Source organism: Oryctolagus cuniculus, chromosome 1, assembly GCF_964237555.1.
Source record: "Oryctolagus cuniculus chromosome 1, mOryCun1.1, whole genome shotgun sequence".
Taxonomy (NCBI): Eukaryota; Metazoa; Chordata; class Mammalia; order Lagomorpha; family Leporidae; genus Oryctolagus; species Oryctolagus cuniculus.
In genome coordinates, this window is record NC_091432.1 from 25,574,898 (window position 1) to 25,596,566 (window position 21,669).

The 21,669-nt window shown below is 41.2% G+C and overlaps 2 protein-coding genes across 12 annotated transcripts in view; one reads left to right on the top strand and one right to left on the bottom strand.

Moving 5' to 3' along the window:
* LRRC4C (leucine rich repeat containing 4C) overlaps positions 1-21,669 on the top strand; it is a 1,373,254-nt gene that overhangs the window by 1,183,898 nt on the left and 167,687 nt on the right. Inside the window, exons 1-2 of one of the 11 annotated variants that reach the window (XM_051826039.2) lie at positions 4,355-4,489; positions 5,908-5,983. The exons of 8 other annotated variants lie outside the window; for them this stretch is intronic. The gene's annotated coding sequence lies outside the window, so the exon portion shown is untranslated. Of the gene's footprint in view, positions 1-4,349; positions 4,490-5,907; positions 5,984-21,669 lie in introns of those variants that run through there. 2 more of the 11 variants (XM_008269875.3, XM_008269881.4) reach the window with 2 other exon arrangements.
* LOC138849118 (uncharacterized) lies at positions 2,646-3,692 on the bottom strand. The gene is made up of 2 exons (XM_070071451.1): positions 3,283-3,692; positions 2,646-2,925 (listed from the first exon to the last, which is right to left on the bottom strand). Exons 1-2 carry the CDS (start codon positions 3,690-3,692, stop codon positions 2,658-2,660), a joined length of 678 nt encoding a protein of 225 aa, XP_069927552.1. The 3' UTR covers positions 2,646-2,657.

Below are 21,669 nucleotides of genomic sequence, written 5' to 3' on the forward strand. Positions count from 1 at the left end.
CCTATGCTTCTGGTAACTAGAGGGGATAATTGGGAGTGTGGGGATGTACCAATTACTTATCAAGGAATAATTTCCTCTAAAAGAGTTTTTCTGAAGCATTTTACTTGAACACACACCTTGTATTGTCGACAGTACCTGGAAACCTCTACTATATAAATATGTTTATATATGTTCTTATTACCAACAATTTAACTTGCAAGTATATTTTTATTACAGTTAGCTTGTTTACTACTTATTTCCATTCTCTTTGAATTAAGATCATTCAGTGACACAAATGGCAATGCCATTTCCCCACAGCTCTGGGAATCAGATCTGGTTGGCGACAGTCTGCTATGTTCATGACTCTTTTTGGAGTCACAAGTTTCCGAAACCTAGAAGTGGAAACAAAGAATTGGAATAGAAATATTTGGGTTCAAAATTTGGCTGTAGATTACCAGCTATGTGACTTTAAGCTTCACTTTCCCAGTCTTCTTGAGTCTCTTGATTGCTTCAAGTATTCAATAGGGTGATGTATATGAGAAATCTATCAAAAGGTCACATCACATAGTGCTCAATAAGTACTAGAAGAATATAAGTCTAAATGGAAGGCAAATGATGGATTGGAGTTTTAATAGTGTGAAAGAGTACCTAAAATGGAAAAAGCTGTCATAGTTACTGATTGAGAAAATAAGGAATGGGCAGTCTTTCCTTTTGACTAAGGGGCACTGTTCCCTTCCTGTTTATTATTTGATAAAATAATTCATTCTGAAAGTTTGAAAGATGTCCAGTGTATAGCTAATAATCAGCTTTAAAAAAAAAAACAAATCATTGGCATTTCCCTTGCTTTCAAATTCTGTAAAAACTTTCATTCTGAATGGCTTCTAGCTTATATCTGAATCAAAGAGAGACTCTTGAAGCTATCTTCACCAGTGAATGTAACTTTTAATGGTTTATTAGTTGATAAATTGTAATTGGCATAAAAAAAGAAGAGCTTCAAAAACATAAAGTTATAGTCAGCTGCCCACTAATGTTTTGGATTAATCAATACAGCATTCATTTTAAAATAGAAGCAATGACATTACTCCTAAACAAATTCACATTTGATGTGATTCATAACTACATCAACACTCTCCAAAGAGATGGCGAAATTATATTAAACCTCAATCATGTACAATATAAGGTTTTTCTCCTTGCAGGTGCTGACATATGAGATCCACATTAGAGCAGGTCCTTAGTGTTCCCCCAGATTTTAAGATGTGAATTTTAAAACTCTAAGTAATGAAAATATCTACATACTATAAAGGGAAAAGGAGAAAAAAAAAGAACACTTGGTATGAACTTTTATGTCTTTCCTGTTCCCTTAGTAAAAATTTTCTCCTTTTTGCCTGATGCTAATTATCAGTATGTATTACCCACTTCGTTTAAAATCAATTTTAAACCAAGTACATTTTCTAATTTCTCTCAAAGGAAAATAATCATAAGTGTTATTTCTTATGGAACATGAAATATTTATTTACCCTCTTCCTCTCTCCCTCTCTCTCTATAAATATATATACACATAAATACACATATATACACACTATACATATATATATATACACACCCTTGCCTGAATTATCAATCCTAATTTCACGTCACAAGATATTTACTTGAGTGACATAGATAGCTATAACTTATAGAAAGGATCTTATAACGATTACAAAGTAGAGAAAGTGTAATGTTAATGCCATTATTTGGGAGGCCCATTCCCTCCTTCTGGGGAGACCCAGTGAAGCTGAAATACGCCAACAAGTCCCCTAGCATGCGTTGATGGAAAATCCCACATCCAGGAGTGAACGATGTTGGAATTGAGTTGTCAAGCTGTCCTGGATGTCTTGTACAAACTGAACAGGCCAATTTACTGCAACACTGCATGGGCTGAAGGCTCCTATCTCGCCTTTACGGTTGCTTCCTCCGGGTGAGATTATTCTGCACGACCACAGGCTCCCACCCCGGGAGCTTTTGAGCTGCTCCAGATTCTTTCTGATGAGCCTTTTCTAAGTCATAAACTACCTTGTTAATCCTTACCTTGGGAACAGCCTGCTTGACTGACAGGGAGAGGCTCTCACCCTCAATCTGAAAGCAACAGCTTTGGGTGTTTGGTGACAATTTCGAATCCTGGCGGTGATTTGATTTCAATGCCTTTCTCTTTGTAGCTCAAAAATCCCGGCCTTCTGCATGAAAACAAGCAGGCTTTTCCAAAAAAAAAAAAAAAAAAAAAAAAAAAAAAAAAAAAAAAAAGGCTTCTCCCACACAACCTGAATTCCTTCGCCTGATACCCTGATAACTAACTTCCAAGTGTGGGGGTTGCTTTGAAATTCAGCTGTTCAGGAACGTTCCTCCAGGTGGCAGCAGTGCCACATCTCAGAGGCTCCAATCCCCTCTTCCCTGACTTCAAGTGTTAATGCAATTGACCAATCAGTGCTAAGATGATGGGAGGTAATTGGGTAATTGTATTTTACTGATCACAAGCAGAGAAAGGGAAAGGAAAAGGGGGCAGGAAAGAGGGGCAGCGAAGAAAAGGGGACCGCAGTCCGGGAAGAGCTTTGGGGAGCTATAAGCGCTCGACATCAGGACGTGGCATTGGTGGAGTGCAAGGCTTAGACTGACAGGAACTGCCGCCGGCCGAGAGAACCCGTTTATTTATTTGGGGGAAAAGGAGGGGAAGAGAGGCGAAGGAGGGGGGAGGAAGAGAGTTCCAGCCAAAGTGGATGGAAGGGGACTGGGGTTGCTACCGCGCAGGGGACTGCGAGCCAGGGCGATGGCGCTAAGGACCGCGCGGAGCAGCTGCGCGCCCCGGAATGCGTCTCCTCGCGGAGGACCAGCCGGCGTCGGGAAGGGCTGCGCCGAGAGGAACCAACTTGTGGCTCCAAGATGTACCCCGCGCAGCTGGAAATGAGATCAGAGCTGCAGTTGCATTGGAGAAGGAGGAGAGGAGCCAGCGATTAGGAATTTAGGGGAGAAAAAAAAAAAACCCTTTCGTTCCCCCCCCCCCCCATTTATTGTTTTGGGAAATTTGCCTCACGCCCCGTCGGTCCCACCACTTTGTCCTCCCCATCTGAAATAAAAGCCCGCTCTGAACTCCTGCCTCGCCGCCGCCGCCGCGACCCTCGCCACCCCCAACCCCCCAACCAAGCCCAGCCCGGGATCCGCTGCCGGCTGATGGAGAAGGGGAAGCGGGGGCTGGCTGGGGCCGCCGCCGGCGAGAGACCGCAGCGCGCGTCCGCCCCGTGACCTGGCCGCGAGCGCGGAGTTCGGCTGCACCTGGAGGGTCTGCGCCGGGCGCGGGGTGGGGGCAGGGACTGAGGGCTCGCCGGCCACCCAGCCTTAAACCTTGAAGAAGAAGAAGAAGAAAAGTCGCGGCGGCGGCGGGAGGAATGGGTTTTCTTCATGACAGCTGACACTACCTCCGCCCCCTCGCCCGCCTCCGCCCCCCGCACTCCGTTTAACGTGAGATTATGAAATTGCAGAGGCGGCGGAGGGAAGGAGACAGGATATAGCCGGGAGTTTGGAGGGGAGAGGTGGCTGAAACCAAAAAACCCGATTGCGCACTGGGTTGTGATGAGAAATCTAATCAGATCTTTGGCTGAGCGGCCGGCCGGAAGGGTGACGAGTGGGGGGAGTTGATCCCCCCCCCCCAATTCTTCGAAGGGGGAGGGGACGGGGGCCGGCATCGACGATGTAAAAGGAGACTTTTTTTTCTTTTTTTTTTTATTTATTTTTTTTTTTTCTGGTGGTGGTGGTGGCGGCGGCTGTTGGGTGCCTCGCCAACATGAAGGATGCGGGACGCCGCTCTCTCTGGGAGCCGAACGCAGCGGATCCAATGATGGTGCTACAGAGAAGGAACAACGGAGCTTTTTCTTGCGAGACCTGGATCGTAACACAAATGTGTGTGTGTGCGCAGAGGGAGCGCTCAAAAATGAAATAAACCAGTGTCAGACCTTCAGGGGTTGATGTGTTCTGACATCCATAAATAATAAAACATCTGCCCCCTCCCGCCCCCAAAGGATGATTGGAAATGGAGACCCGCGGATCCACAAAGAAAAAGTATGTTCGTTTTTCTCTGTAAGGGAGAAAGTAAGCCCAGGAGGTATTTTTGGAATGAAAAGTTTGGGGCTTTTTTTAGGAAAGTAAAAGACCTGAGAAGGTGGTGTTTTCTTTTCTCTTTTGAATTTCCCACAAGAGGAGAGGAAATTAATAATACATCTGCAAAGAAATTTCAGAGAAGAAAAGTTGACCGCGGCAGAATGAGGCATTGATTGGGGGAGAGAAACCAGCAGAGCACAGTTGGATGTGTGCCTATGTTGACTAAAATTGACGGATAATTACAGTTGGGTTTTTCTTCATCAACCTCTTTTTTGTTTTTTTTGGGATTTTTTTTTCCCTTTTTGGTGTCAAGATCATGCATTTTCTCTTGTTCTTAACCACCTGGATTTCCATCTGGATGTTGCTGTGATCAGTCTGAAATAAAGTGAGTGATTTTTATTTTCTTATTTATTTATGGAGAAAATTTCCATTAATTTAGTGTTCTTGGTCCCTTTGTCCCCTCTCTTCTGTTAGTGTGCTTTTTTGAAGACCTGGCTGTTGGTGGCTAGAAAATAAGTATGGGGGGGGAGGGGGTGGCCCACGCATTTGCTCCATCAGGCAGTGCTTGGGGACAAACCAGTTTGCTATAATGATGCAGGTTGTCTGCATCCTGGGCGAACGCCTTTGCAAATGTTCACCAGGGGAAAAAAAATCTCCCCAAGAAAGGCGCTGCAGTATGGGGTGCCCGTGCTGTGTGACTGACACTCTAGAATGTATTTAAGTTGCATGGTGGCTCCAGAGTTGGATGCACAAATATGTAGCTCTTGGAAATCAAAGGGACCCAATTTAAAATTTCATTATCTAATCTGACATTGCAGATGAGCAGAATGTATTAACAAAAAATAGGAAAATAAATGGAGCAGGTGATAGGGAGCTCCTAGCTGGTGGGTGGTTTGAGGGAGGGAGAAGAGGTATGGGGGAGGAAGCTGGTGGAGAGTGGTGACTGCACTTTCCACAGTCCCTTGCATTCACACGTCCTAAGGTGGTCTTCTGACTCCCTTGATTCCCACCAGGGCTAAGACTCACTTTTCTTCAACCTTACCCTGTTCAGGCTTACAACTTCTTTGGGTAACACAGAACGCTGTGCATAGATGCCAGAAGGCTTGGGTTTTGCTGGAAATCTGAACATTACTAAGACATGGCTATTGAGAGAAAGGCAGAAACACAGTGTTCTGTGGTAACTTAGGACAAGAAGCTGAAGGAGTGGTCTGTGTGCTAAGCACCAGTGTATGTCATGTGACAGCTTTGTCTTGGGAGAAGGAGGCCAATAAAGAAACAAGAAAAAGAGAAGGTTGAAAATGCTTCGAGATCCCTGGGTCCTATAGGGTCACCTGCCCCCTCTCCTCAGAGCTGCCAGAGTCATGGAGTTGCCGTTTTTTATAGGACTTTTCCTCCTCACCCTTCTCTATTTCTCTCTGGGGCCTTGTGTCAGAATCATAGACTCATATAACTTTAGAGCCAGAAGACTCCTCAGAGAGCTTATGCCAATAAAAGAGGAAACTGAGGCCTGCAGAAGCTATAACTCTGGTTCATGGTCGAACGATACGAGACAGGTGATTTCACAGGAGCGTCAGAACAGCAGACGAAAGTCAGTTTGGTATCCAAACTGGACAGGAATCAGCCCTACGTTGCGTGGCTACTTCTGTCCCCTGGCTGCCATTTTTCATGAGGAAGGGTCAGAGGAAGACTTCTGTGGTTCTGAGAACTGGAAATAAACTTCAGCCTGTTCAGAACTCCAGGGCTGTGAACTCCAACATTCGTTTCATTCCCTTCCCCCTCCTCCTCTCTTTCATTCGCATAAAGATCCACGACTGGACATATCCCAAAGGAGATGAAGAAACAGAAAAAGCCAGCGGTCTCCTGGGTCCCTTCTAATCCTGTGAGTGGTGTTCCCGAGAGTGTCATTAAAGAACTGTGGAGTTAGGCTTATATTAGAGAAGTGATAATGGAAACCAGAAACACCAGCTGAAAGCATCTGGGTCCCTTCTTTCATTCACATCATCTGTTCCTCTCCTTTTCATTACTCCTTAACTAAACTAGCCTACAGCTGAGCACTTTGCTAATTTATTTTTCTTGACACATGTTCCTGTGGGGGACACAGATCAGACAATAAATGTTCCAAACTATGAGAACAATTGCACAGGATTTCTTTCTTTTTTTTTTTCTGAACTCTCTATAGGATTCTATATATCTTATGTTTCTCTGCTGTGTGTTTGTTTGCTTTCTTGTCTGTTTTATTTTCCATGAGGGTTAAGTCACCTATCGTGGTCATGGCATAACTAAAGTGATATTACATTCCTGCTCAGCTGCAACTTAGCACTACTGGGGGAAAAAGTAGGAAGACAAAAATGTTCTTTGATTTCTTTTTTTTCCGTTTGTTTCATAGTTCAGCTCTAGGTTTCACATGCAAAACCCAACCTTGCAATTATGCTGTGTCTGTCTATTGAGGGAGGTTTTGTTTTGTCTTGTTTTCCTTTGTCTTTTTCTTTTTTGTTTCACATGCATTTTCTTCAATACTACTCCATTTCAACCTCAAAGAACACTCCTCTTCTTGTTAGTGTCAGCCCTGCTCTGGGCCTCTCTCTCTCTGTCTCTTTGTCTCTGTCTCTGTCTCTGTCTCTCTCTCTCTCACACACACACATGCACACACACAAACTTTCCTGAGAGAGGGAGGGAAAGAAGAGATGAGAGGAGGGAGAGAGAATCTATTTAAAATTGTAGGCTGAATGTATCCTCCCACACACCTCCACTCCCATGTGTTCAAGTCTGGAGATGATGGGGGCAATCTAAGGATGTCGTCATTTTCCATGCTGGTAGATCATTCCATCAGCACTACAGTTAGGAAGGCACAGCTCAATGTGGGTTTTAGCTCCTTTGGTTTGGCTGTCAGAGTTGGCCCTGCTCTTCAGGTGAGGTGTGTGGGGGCTGCTGAAAGGATTGTGGCCATGGGAGTGCCACAAACTGATGTCTTTTGGTTTCAGGCAGGGCCAGAGTTGGTACCCAGTGAGTATCATTTATGAGCAGGTAGTTGTATTACAAGGCTTAGGCTAGGGACCACAGGCCCAGAGGCTGCTGGATTTAATGTATTCTGGTGTTAACCTTGTTAAATATGTTCCTCTTCTCATTAAATAGTTGTACTGTTCTGGCAATACTTTGAATGTCCTTGGCCCTCAGTGTTCACGTCTGTGGGATGGGAATGAGGCTTTCTAACTGACTGAAGTGTTTTGTGAGTAGAAAGTAAAGTCATGCAAAGCCCCAAGCATTATAAGCCCACCAAGGATGGCTGTTCATTATGGTTATCCTTGGATTAATTTGGAATAACTGCCTGGGAATGAATACCAAGCAGTTTAGCAGTTCTTGTGGCTGCACTAGAGAACTAGAGATTGTGCAATTGACCTTAAAGTAGTTGTTAAATTCCTCTTTTGAGATCTTATCAGGACAGATTGGCTGCAATACATCAGTTAAGCATAAATTGCTATTTAAACTAGCAATTGTCAATCAAATTTCTCCTAGGAATACAGAAAAAAAACTCAGCAAAAATAATGCTTAAATGGGAAGTTGGGAGAAAATAATCCTGTTATCGTATCATGGGCACTTTTGGTCCAAAAGTTGTATAAGATAGCTCTTATATTTGAGATGTATCATTTCACTTACATATTACATAGTCTGGAGCTGGGATGCATAAAACAGAAAAATGTCTATACAATTATATAATTTAAATAGATGGTATAAAATTCCTTTACTTATATCAAATCCCTGGAGTCCACAGCCTGTATTTACATTTCTCATAAATAGTTCTATGCTGGTTAAACAATACCTTTGCTTTCTGGGACATTTAAAGATTCAATAAAATGTGGGAGACCAAGAATATTTAATGCAGAGATACCAAGTCTTATTGTTTGTATGTGCAAATCCTCCAGCACCAATTTGTCAGTGGTTTCCTGAGACAATCCATTGTGGTCACTGTTCATCATTTCACTCTCTGCTCTACCAGCCCTGAGCTTTGTCCATTTCCTCAGTGTGCTTCTGAAGACCTGTTCTCTCCAAAAGGAAAAAGCAATCCTGTTGTAATTACTGTTATTCTTGATATCGTATCTATGGATAATAATATAATCAGACCTGTGATCTGACGATTGGATTTATATATATATATAATTTTTTTAATTGAAAACTTTTTGAAATTTGTGCCAAATTTAGAAACACATTTAAAGTTGATCATTTTCCTTAAGATAAGAGATGATAATTTTCTCTTATAGATGTCTTAACCATTTGAAAGTTTATTTTTTGCCTGCTTTCTAAAGATAACCAATAAATTACATAATATTTGGTCTCTGGCAACCTCAGTGAATGAAAATATTCAGCTTCCCACTAGGCCACATGCATAATATGTGACATTTAACCTCTCTGTGCCTGTTTGATTATCTGTTAGAGAGAGAGAGAGAGAGGGGGAAAGAGAGAGCAAACATTTGCCTGGGCATGCCTTCCATAAGGATGAAATCAGATTGTGTACGTCATACACAGCAAGTGTTCAATAACTACACATTGAGATTGATTGTGTCCAGTTTTAGTTTAGGTAATGCATGGTGCAGAGAAAATAGATATGGTCTCTGTTGAGGAGAAGGTGTTAATCCAAGTTCACATCAGCATATTTTCAAAACAGAGAAATTCATAGACAAGATTAAGTTTTTAATAGTATGTAAATTGATATCATTTTAGGTGAGGTCTCACAGCTTTAAAACATATTCAGAAGTGCCTTTGTGAATGTCCTTGCTTCAGTATACGTTAGATAAAAGTTTGTGAGTTGTAGAAAATATACTGTGTTTTCATGTAAACTTTGGTGGGATTGTCAAATGCTTTATAACAAGCACACAAAGAAATGATTGGTGAGGAGGCTCTTCAAAGGGTTCAAGAATGTGCCACATCTTTCTTTAAAGTGATTTCTCTGGAGAAATGTAAATTTGACAGTTGAAATTTGGTTAGGCAGATCTTGCAGCTGAAGCAATGTGCTTATAGCACTCTCTGAGGGCAAGGACCTTATTCTGTTCTTTGGCATAGCATCACCATCTGAAAGAACACCTGAGGAGAGCATGCCTACCATCAATATTCCTCCAATGAGTAACTGAACATAGTTTAAGAGACACACCCTCCAAAGGATTCCAATGCATGCACAAGCCTGTGGGCATGCACATACTTCAGACACACACATGAGGCAAACCAGTGTACAGAGTATATACAGGACGTTTGGCCTTCAGGAGTCTTTGATAGCTTCACGAGAAATACCAATGAATATACTGACTCCACAGTTAAGTAGACAAAACAACATTAAGTAGCTTCCTCATGTTAGAAACACTGAGGTCTGAAAGTGAAATGACACAGTATGCTTTTTTTTTTTTTTTTTTTTTTTTTTTTTTTACTTTCGGTGTTGTCATTAATGGACTTTGATATTTTGTACAAGGGACCTCACCTTTTTAAGTTCTCCTCTGTTAAATGAAAGTGAAAAATAATTTCCTTCAACCTCTAAGATCCCAGAATCCAGAGTTCATAATTGAGTACTTAGGCATTCATGATTCCTAGGAATTAAAAATATTATAATGTCAGGGAAAGAGTTATGAAAATGTGGAGAGTTGGAACATAGTATTATGTGAGAAATGCAGAATTAAATGTTACAATGGCAGATATGAGGCTTAAAAGGTGAAGGGAATGCCTGAAGGGTTTATGCAGGATATATTGTGACATATTAAATGGACAAACATTGCATTCTAATTTTATGTCACTACCTGTTAGTGGGGGATCCTAAATTGACCAGTTAACCTTGCTAAGACTCAATTTCCTCAACTGTAAAACTGGAGATCCTCTGTCTCTCTCTCTCTCTCACTGTCTAACTCTGCCTGTCAAAAAAAAAAAAAAAAACACACACACACTGGAGATCTTTTTTATTTTATTTTTTTGGCAATTATGTTGGGAACATTAAGATGTCCAAGTATTTACCACATAATTTGTAGTTAATCAGTGCTAGTTTGCTTTCTTTTCCTTGAAATCTTTGGTTATTTGTTTTAATTGACAGGTAGAGTTGTAGACAGTGAGAGAGACAGAGAGAAAGGTCTTCCTTCTGTTGGTTCAATCCCCAAATGGCCACTACGGCCTGAGCTACGCTGATCCGAAGCCAGGAGCCAGGTGCTTCTTCCTGGTCTCCCACGTGGGTTCAGGGGCCCAAGCACTTGGGCCATCCTCCACTGCCCTCCCGGGCCACAGCAGAGAGCTGGACTGGAAGAGGAGCAACCGGGACTAGAACCTGGTGCCCACTTGGGATGCCAGCACCGCAGGCGGAGGATTAACCAAGTGAGCCACGGCGCCAGCCCCTGGTTATTTTATATAGTAATGGGAATACTTGATAATTTGTGACCATTTTGCTTTACATTTTGATTTTTTTCCAACATTGCTACCAATGTTGATAATTTTGTTTTTGGTGTTTTCTAATGCCAGTCAAATCCATAACAACATCTAAAATCAATGAAAAACTTAAATATGGTTGATACATTTTAGTTCAATTTTTGGCATAGATTTATGGCAACTTACAATACTTAAGGGAGCTTTCAAAAACTTATGTGGCTTATGGGTATAATTTAATAATAACTACAGTAGCTCCTATATACTCGACATTTATATGAAATGGACACTATGAGACTATAAAATACATTTTTTCATTCATCTTCACTTAGGCCACAGAGGACAAAGAGGCTAAATAATTTGTCTTAGGTAATGCAGCAACTAAATGCTGGAATTCAAAATAAAAGCCACATATCTCCTGGCTCCAGAACCTGAGATTAGAAGCAGTAAGCTGAAACTTATTGACTTGGTAACTTATATATAACCTGGCACTTGATTTGAATATTTTAATTGAGATTGAAATGTGTGCCATTTCCCTTTATGCTGTTTTCCAAAAGGAAATTCTCCAGTTGCGTAGGTAACATATATTTTGCTTCTTTTTTTGTCAGTCCTCAGTAATATATAAGTGTGTCCTTAAGGAAGGAAGGGGCAACTTTTAGGAAATACTTGGGAAAAATTGTTCTGACTCAGTATATCTGTGGACAGAATGTCTTTGGAAAATGCTGTGAGATCATTTTGAAATTCAGAATTGTATGAGAGAAGAACGAATCAATGCTAATAGTAAGTTTGGAGTTTAGTTGCAATCCGGGTGGGATGCTAATTGTGGACACCAACACCTTCTTCATATTTGATCTGTCTGTAGGTCTTGATTCTATTGCCCTCATCTGGCTTCCTGGAACACTCTCAGGGATTTGAGGCAAAGCTCACCAATCACTTGATTTGTTTCACTTCATCCTTCTCCTTTTTCCTGCTCTGTTCCTTAAACCATAAGGGTGCCCCCTTGAGTCTCTTCTATTCTCTGTCTCTGCATTCCTGAGAGATGTCAGATTTGTTTCGAGATGAAACTGCAATCCTAGCTACCTTGTATAGTTCACGACTCTTAAATCTCCATCACCACTAAGATCCTGCTTACTTCCTGTGCCTCCTACAGGCTTTGCAATCTTAACACCATCTGTAATTGATTATTTTCCCTCCAGGAACCTAAGCATTTACAGTTTCTTTTTTTTTTTTTTAATTTGACAAGTAGAGTTATAGACAGTGAGAGAGAGAGACAGAGAGAAATGTCTTCCTTCCGTTGGTTCACTCCCCCAATGGCTTCCATGGCTGGGTGATCCAAAAGCTGATCCAAAGCCAGGAGCCGCGTGCTTCTTCCTGGTCTCCCATGCAGGTGCAGGGACACAACCACTTGGGCCATCCTCCACTGCCTTCCCGGGCCACAGCAGAGAGCTGGGCTGGAAGAGGAGCAATCAATCGGGACTAGTACCCAGCGCCCCAACCTGGACTAGAACACGGGGTGCTGGCGCCGCAGGCGGAGGATTAGCCAAGTGAGCCACAGCGCCGACCAGCATTTACAGTTTCTAATGATATCTGTATCTCTTTAATCTCCCTATGAGATCAGTGATCAAATCCAATCCACTTACTATCTTTTTTTAACATTTATTTATTTGAAAATCAGAGTTATGGGGCAGGAGGAGGAGAAGGCATGGAGGGGAGGGGAGAGGAGGAGAGTGGAGAGGAGAGGAGAGAGAGAGAGAGAAAGAGAGAGAGAGAGAGGGCATTTCTCTACTGGTTCACTCCCCAAATGGTCCCAAGCGCCAGATCTGGGCCAAGAGCCAGGAGCTTCCTCTCGATTTCCTTCTTGGGTGCAGGGGCTCAAGGAATTTGATCATCTTTCGCTGCTTTCCAAGGCACATTAACAGGGAGCTGGACTGGAAATGGAGTCAAATTCTTGTAGGTGGCAGCTTTATCCACTACACCGGAGCACCGGTGCTGCCTACTCACTTCGTCTTAAGCTTAGCTTTTGCTTGCCTTGCCAGTGTCTCAGTCCAAATTCCATTGTTTACCACCTGGATATTTCCAACTAGTCTTTCTGATGACACCAACTTTTCTTTAACGTAATTCATTATTCATTCTTCCTTCAGAAATAGTGTCCAATGAAATAAAGCTGAACATTCTCTTCTCTGTATTCTATAGTTTTAACAAAAACTCCAAACTCTTCTCTTGACAATACACCTGATCGCCTTTTTAATACCCATCTTGTGTACCTGTTATGCAACATGTTTTACATTATTAGAGATGTACCAAGCTACTTTGTACTCAAACTTTGTGAGTCCACTCATTAGCCTAGGATTTATTCTTTTTTTTTTTTTTTTTTTTTTTTTTTTTTTTTTTTGACAGGCAGAGTGGACAGTGAAAGAGAGAGACAAAGAGAAAGGTCTTCCTTTTGCCATTGGTTCACCTTCCAGTGGCCGCCGCGGCCGGCGCGCTGCAGCCAGTGCACCACGCTGATCTGAAGGCAGGAGCCAGGTGCTTCTGGTCTCCCATGGGGTGCAGGGCCCAAGCACTTGGGCCATCCTCCACTGCACTCCCGGGCCACAGCAGAGAGCTGGCCTGGAAGAGGGGCAACCAGGACAGAATCCGGCGCCCCAATCGGGAGTAGAACCCGGTGTGCTGGTGCCGCTAGGTGGAGGATTAGCCTATTGAGCCGCGGCGCTGGCCCAGGATTTATTCTTTATATGTTGAGTCTCAAAATAACTTAGCATCTCTAGTAAAATCTCTGTCCCTCCCCAGGGCCCAATGAGACTCCCTCTCCTCTGTAAATATACACATGTGATAGCTCCCATCATTGTTATAACATATCAGTTTATTTGGTTGAGACATGCTAGTTGTCAGATTGTAACTTCTTTCAGGTTATGGATTTATCTTATTTATCATTTTTGGCATCTAACAGCACATAGGAGTTTTCAATGTCTTTTGGTAAAACCAATAAACAAGTGGGCTGATCTAACATATCTTTAGAGTAAAGGGAGTCCCTGAATTCATGTTGTGATGTAGGCCATTGTTTGCCCAGTAATTTTACCATTAAGATAAACTTTTATTGTTTTTTTTCCTCTAGGGATCCATGTTTCAAATCTATTTTGCTTAATATATAGATCACATTTGTTTATTCATTTTTACCAAACACATGTATCTGTCAATCATTACTTCTTGAAATCTACTAGATGAGCTTTGTTCACATGAGTTGATATAAACTGAGCCAAAAGCAAAGGTGCTTTAACTAACTTTTGTAATTTCATGAATTCATATATGATTTCTGGTTGGTTCTTTGAAATATTCAGAATAACTATGATTCCAGATCCATTTACTAAAATAGTTCTGTAAACATGTTTTAGTGCTAATTTTTGTGCTCTATTTTATAGCTACAAATAGTCTTACTGTAGGTTTTGCAATATCCAGTGCTCATGGGTATTGGTGACCCTTAGAGTTATGCATTGAACAAGCCTCACAGTTGTAGGAAGTTAGCCTTCCTACTCATGAATAGCTATCAGAAAAAAACTATGACTTTTAAGTGTGCATAATGCCCGTAAGTGGAATCATGGAAGAAGAGATGAAAAAGACATCTTCTTAGTAAAAAAGGCTTGATTAAAAAAAACAGTGAGCTGCAGTCATTTTTCACAACATACAAACACCTGGTTTTGTGGGGGTGAGGCGTATATTCTCAGGTATTGTTGCTTTGGCTTCAGACTTCAGAAAAATACTTCCTCCTTTCTCTGCTGAGGAGCAGCAGGAGTAGATGAGGAAATCACTAATGGTAAGGTATATAATTTTGGTTTAATTTTATTATGCAAATTTTGAAGATCTTGAATATGTTGAGCATTTGTTTTCAATTTGGTCCTTTGTTCCTTGATTTTTTCCTTTACTTTTAGGTAAGATTGCTAGTATTAATCTCTATGAATGGTAATAGTAGATGACAATGCATTAATGTGATGTTTCCCAGTGCTAAAATCTAGCTATCCCTTTAAATCCTCTCAAGAAGTTTTAGTCCCAGAACTTCCAAAGCAATTATGTCTTCACTACTACATTTTTTATGGTAAACCTCAAGACATTTGGGAATTTGTGCAAGGGAAGATTTATTTAGGAGGGCCAGTGATGAGATAGGTCCCTGTTACTTGCCAAACTATAAACTGTTAAGAAAATGCTTTTTTGGAGGGGCCATCTGATTTATCTCATCAATTTTCAGAATATATCAGAATTTAGCCATACAGTTACACAAGGACACTTCAAAAGGGATGTGGAAAAAACAGGAGTTAAAATATGTTTACTTTTGTGAAAAACATTTTTTAACTTATGCGTGGTTTTTTCGTACTATGCAGTTTCCACGAACTTTTTGAAGATCCCCTCACATTTCTATATTTGTTGCTAAAGCAGATATGAGAGGATGTAGGAAAAGTTCAGACTAAACAAAGATACAATGTGTTTTTTTGTAATGACTAACAGAATCTCCTAATTATTAAAGTCATCTATTGTAGATGTAATCCTGCCTAGGACAAGTTAGTTGATTTATCTGTGTTGCTTTAATAGATAGCCTATTGTCAATTCAGCTGATCGTTTGTATAATGTACTTGTTTGTCTGTTATTCTAAGTACTGTAGTACTAAGGGCATTTTCCAGATAATAGACATGTTTTCTTTGAACTAATGGCTGGATAATGATGGTACAGACTTCAATAACTAAGATAGGCATTTCCAAAAAAGATGCCTGACATTTGAAAATGTAAAGATGTTTTTCTCTTGAGTGGTTTACAGTTGAATCTGAGCCAGATCTCAGAGTGTGCTGCCTTTTATAACCTTGGGAGATAGGGATTCTCTAACCCCAGCTGTTCTAATCTGGGCAGAGAGAATGCTGATAGCTTAGTTAGCTGATCTCTAGAGAGAATCACCTCTACAGGGACCAGAGTCTGTGTGTGTGTGTGTGTGTGTGTGTGTTGGGGCGGGTGGTGAATGAATTCAAATGCATTTTGGGGAAGGATCCAGGGAACTCTGATTTCTATGAACTGAAAAGGCTGAAAGTCAGAAGCCACGTTAAAAGAGTTAACATCTACACAGTGGTATTCAGGAAGGCAAGAATGGAACTATGAAGGCTTTCTCTGTATTGTTTGAACGTTGCCATGGCAATAGTTTCCAGCAGAAGTTACATGTTTTTCAATTCCCCAAAGCAGCAAGCAGTCTTTCCCTCTGCTTCTCACCCTCCCTCCATCCTCTATCTACTTCATCCTTCCTCCTTACCTCACCATCCCTTCTCTCCTCCCTCGGTTGTTTCTTTTGTTCTCACTTCCTTCAACTCATTCCCCATTAACAAAAATATTCCAAGTGCAAGAGTTCACATTTTGGGCAGAAAGTGAGTCAGATATATCGTCTTCTCTCTGGGTTTCTGTTTTCCCTGTCTGTTTACATATTAAAGACCTAATTAGGCGGAAGCTGTGGATGGAAGCAGGGTTGGGGCTTTCCCTTGTTGGTAGGACACAGAACATACTACAATGGTTGGTGTTGTGGTGATATGTTAATTGGATCGCTCCAGGCAAGTGCACAGCAGCAGTCTCTGACAATTAGAAAGAACAATGACTTTACTATGAAGGAGCCCACTTTCTTATCCAGTGGAAGGATTAGCATGCATTTCAGGTCTCCTGAGGGTTCCTATAGATCCTGAGAGAGATCTACAGTTGGAAATGTCTCCTGTCTCTTTAAAGCTGGGCTGCTCTCTCTCACTTCAAGTATTTTACTGCCAAGGAAAGAAGAGAGATCCTGCTTTCGTGTGCTGGTGGGAGACCCTGATGCAGACCTGGGCCATAGGATATATTGCAGGGATGTTAGGAAGAAATCTTTGCCTGCTTAATGCACGTGTCCAGTGAATTGTGAAATGGGTCTCATTAGAGCCTTTCATATCCCGGCATGTGCCAAAGTGCTTTGCCGGCACAGCGCCATTGCTTCAGGTCCAACCCTGCTGCTGTTCGTCGCAGCCAAGAAGGGACAGAGGCTCTGTCTGTATTAAAGCTTTCAGTCCCATCACTCTCTAGCTACTGTTCATTGTAAGGCTCCTCTGGGCCTTTCAGTCCAGCCAGGGCTGAGGCACAGCACATCCCTAGGTGTTTGAGGAGAGGAAATACTAAGGATTTTGAACATCAGTGATGGGTTTAAGGCAGCCAGTGAGTGCTGACACTCAGATGATCTTTTCCCAGGGTTGACTTTGAAGTTACACTTGTGTCAAAGCTCCCTTGCAAATAAGCCTAGATGCTCACCTAAAAGAGAAGGTGGGTAGTTAAGGACCAAATCAATCATCAGAGACCTGTTTTTCATTAGATACAGAGGAACTGTTTACTTTTTCTCAAATTGATATACTAGAGGTAGCCTACATCATTAATATAGTAATAGCAGCCACAGGTATCACATGCTGTGTCTCTTTCTTAGAGTAACACCCCATGATTCCACAAGGTTGATGATATAAAAGAATAAGTATAAGAGCTAGACTAACATGAGCCCTGCCACTCCTTAGATCTCTGGTTTGGGGCAATTCATTTATCCTGCTGAATCTCAACTATCTCATGTGCAACATTGAAGTAACTGGAGTCCATTGTTTTGCCGAGTTATAATGAAATTAATGGATGTTAAACTTTTAACAGTGTATTTGGCATATTAAAATACTCAAGTGAAACGAACAGGTCATAAAAGAAGGAGGTATCTTTCTCTGAAGGGAGGAGAGAACTTCCACTTTGACTATGACCTTGTCTAAATATGATCAGAATTGGTGATCTCAAAAGGCCTCCATAGCCTTGGCAGCTCATGACAAGAGCCTAGGGTGATTACTGATGCCATAAACAAGAGTGTCAATTTGTTAAGTCAACAACAGGAGTCACTGTACACTTACTCCTCATGTAGGATCTCTGTCCTTAATGTGCTATACATTGTGATATAATACTATAACTAGTACTCAAACAGTATTTTTCACTTTGTGTTTCTATGTGGGTGCAAACTGTTGAAATCTTTACTTAATATATGCTAAACTGATCTTCTGTATATAAAGAGAATTGAAAATGAATCTTGATGTGAATGGAAGGGGAGAGGGAGTGGGAAAGGGGAGGGTTGCAGGTGGGAGGGACAGTATGGGGGGAAGCCATTGTAATCCATAAGCTGTACTTTAGAAATTTATATTCATTAAATAAAAGTTAAAAAAAAAACTCAAGTTATTATTTGCAAAAATATGATGCTTTTTTTTTTTTTTTTTGACAGGCAGAGTTAGAGAGAGAGACAGAAAGGTCTTCCTTCCGTTGGTTCACCCCCCCAAAATGGCTGCAATGGCCCGTGCGCTGCACCAATCCAAAGCCAGGAGCCAGGTGCTTCCTCCTGGTCTCTCATGTGGGTGCAGGGCACAAGGACTTGGGCCATCCTCCACTGCCCTCCAAGGCCATAGCAGAGAGGTGGACTGGAAGAGGAGCAACTGGGACAGAATGCAGCACCCCAAACGGGACTAGAACCCGGGTTGCTGGCGCCGCAGGCGGAGGATTAGCCTGGCGAACCATGGTGCCGGCCATGATGCATTTTCTTATTACAATATTGTGAAATGATCAATAGGCATATGCCTCAGGGATAAAGGAGTGAAAATTAATTCAGGGTAGATTGTTTAATGAAAAAGGGAAAGTAACATTAAATGTTGAATTTCTAAATTTGGAATAGTGAAATTCCTGATGCTTTCTACATAGCACTGTAGTTGAGAAAGCAGAACTTTTAGGATTAATAAAATATTTCTGGATTTATTTAGGTAGATGATTTTCATCCATCCACATTAGAATGTTTTCTTGAGAGGGGCAGATATCTTAGATATATCTCTCATCTTTGTGAGGTTGGAAAAAAAAGGGAAAAGTCTAATGAGAGTATGCAAAAAAATAAATTTAGTTATATGTAACTGAAAAGTCCTGAAATATGTGGAGTTCAGGTGTAGTTTGATTCATATTTTTACAATATCAGAGGCTTCTACTTTATTTTCTTTGTAATTATGTGGGTGTAAATGCTCTTCCATGGATCATTTTTACTATAAGACTATTGTTTTCCAGTCCTTCAACCGTCCAAAGGAAGGGCCCTCTGCATTTTTCTGGCATTCCAATTGCATATTCTGAGGTCTAAGTTGACAAGATTAGCTTAGGCCATATGCTTATTTCTGGATCACCACTAGTTTCAAGGGAGTGGTGTTGAGGGTCAAATGCATCCATAAATGGAATTCAGGGCCCACTGAGAGACAAGAGAAATTGAGTACTGAATAGTAAACCATAAATCTCTGTCCTGTGTCTGGTAATGGAGATGGTGAGGACAAATTGCTGTGCTTTAAACTGCAGCTTGCTACAGGAGATAATTTTGTTTGTACTTCTCCATGGTACTATGTTGTATATAGGTAGTAAAGCCTTAATAACCATGTAAGGAGAGTTTTCCCCTGCAGATGATCTGGTTGTAGCTATCAGCATTTTAGTGGAACAACTGCATCTGCATTTTTTTTTTTACATTGTTCCTCTCCTCTTTTAGGAACCTGTACTTGTTTTTTAAAGAGAATCTATTGGCTTTTCTGGAAATGAGGAAACCAAAGTGCTAATAAAGAATCTTCTGTCATAAATAACAGTTCACTAGATGTTGTTCATCCTGCTCCAACATGTACACTCTTTGTCACTGACATCAGCCATGGGTATACTTCTGCCCAGATTTGAGTTCGTCTAATTTGTCATTACAAAGGTCACAGCTGTGATACAGTCTATCCCTTGCCTCTCCATTCTGCTAACCCAGGGAAGGTGATTCAAAATCTTTTACTTCTTCATTGGCAGGGTAGAGAAAACTATTATTTAGGCTTTGAATTCAAATATGATAAGAGGCTCTCTTCAAAGCATACGGTTGCTCACCGAGGTCGTAGACTGGGAACTATCCCATTTGTAGTCTTCAGACTTCACATTCTATATTGGAAACATTAGTGACACTGAATTCATACATATGTAGTATGATGCCTAGAATGGATCATCAAACCAAGTTTGTAGGTTTCTCATAAACATGATGATGATATATCTGTGGAGAGGGAAGCTAAATTAAATTATTTTGAATGTTTTTGCCACAAAGAAATAATAAATGTTTGAGAAAATAAATATGCTTACCCTGATTTGAGCACAGCACAGAAAAGGAAAGAAATAGAGCAACTGGGTCTCAATCCAGCACCCATATGAAATGCCAGCATCCCAGCCAGAGGCTTAACCTGCCACGCCACAATGTCAGCTTGCCTTCTTTCTTAAGATGTGATGATACTTGTAAACCCAAGCTGGGTTGCATGAGGCTGTTCCACATATTTCTTCTCTCAATTATATCAAGGACATCCTCCTCCATATACAGAAAAACAAGATCAGGCCATTTCCTCTGTATCTCTGAAGACTATATTCTATATCCAGCAGAATGATATGTGAGAGGTACAGAAGATGATACAACTCTACAGCGCTGTTGTTGCCACTCCCAATAAAGTGTTAAGCAAAGTTATCATTTTCAGCTTATCCGTGCATTAGGCCAGGTAAGAGCCAGTGCTCCCAGTTTGCTTAGTACTTCAGCATACTACACTTAATTTTGCTTATGGTGCAAATACCACAAAAGCAGAGAAGTCAGACATAGCACAATGTGATTGCAGTATCTACAAATACTTGCTTATATGTGTACATAGCACACACACACACACACACACACACACACACTTGATCCCTACCACATTATCTCGGGGTCCTGAATTTCCCCATGAACTTCCCTGAAGGGCCTGCTAGAGATGTATTGCTTATCTTTGCCTGCAATTCAAGCGCAGAAGAAATAACTGGGTGCTGAGGCATTATGCTATGGATGCAGGGCATAGTTTGAAATCTAAAAGTTAGTCTCCTCACTGCCTGTATTTGACTCTGTATTTGACCCAATACCTTCTATACTGAGAATATAGTGACTTTACTCTAAGTTAGTTGGCTTTTTTAAAAACAAATAGAAGAGATGTGGGTGGCTCACTATTTTATAACATTTGAACTTTCTCCTTGCCCCTTTAGGGAGAAGGCCGAGTCTATTCTCACCTCTTACTATCTCTGAATATGCCCTTTTTTCCTATCCTAATTCAGGCTTTTAGCACTTATCAGGCCCAGGTAACTATAGTCATGCCCTAATTTGCCCTTCTCTTTCTAATCCACCTTTATCACTAGTTGTTATCTTTCAAAGTCACTGCTTGTGTGTGGTTCTTTTACCAGCAAACCTGCAAACCCTTACCTGTAAAATGCCAGATCCTGGAATCCTGACTCTCCTCCAGGGGGCCTCTCTGTATCTAAGCCCTTCCTCCAATTCCAGTATGACCATGCCATGTTGTTTTCCATTTCTTGGCCTCCACTTTGCATAGATTATTGTTCTCTGTGAATAATTGTTTACCTGTTCTCACGTGAAGGCTCTCTGAAGTCAACTCCTTGAGGTCAGTCCCTTCTGGTCCTTTTCTGTGTGCCTTCCATATGATAGATGTTCAATATATAACTCATAATTGGAAAGAATGTTCTGCTTCACAAGTTTCACAGTGTTGATTTTTCATTAAAAAATTTAACTGAAAACATTGCTTTGTTTAAAATTAGGTTTTCACTAATCTTTCTACTAGATAGCCTCATAGACTATTTGGAGACAGCAACCTTCTCCATTAATGCAACTCACCTAGCAGTACATCATCTTTGAATGGAAGGGAAATAACTTTTGCTGAATTTCTTGTAGAGTCCCATTAGAGAGCTGCTATTTCAAGAACAGTAAATAGGAGCTCCAGGTTTCCTCTGGCTATTTACTTAGCAGAGATGTGGAGCTCCCTGGTTACCGCAACCTGCTTCTGTGGGTTCAGAGGTATCTTCTCTGGGGACTTACCTGCATTTGCTCTTTGGTAGTACTAGCATGGTATCTGGATTTTCCAAGGGACATGCTCACATATATGAGATTCCCTTTTCCCAACTTTTTCTCCTAGTAAAGTTATAACGTGTGTAATCAGTTGTAATGTTTTCAATCTCCTGCCCCTGTTAGAATGGTATACTAATATACAGCAGTGATTCCAGAAGTTAATCCACTAAATGGGCAGATATCATGATGAAGTTGGCAATAACAAATAGGGG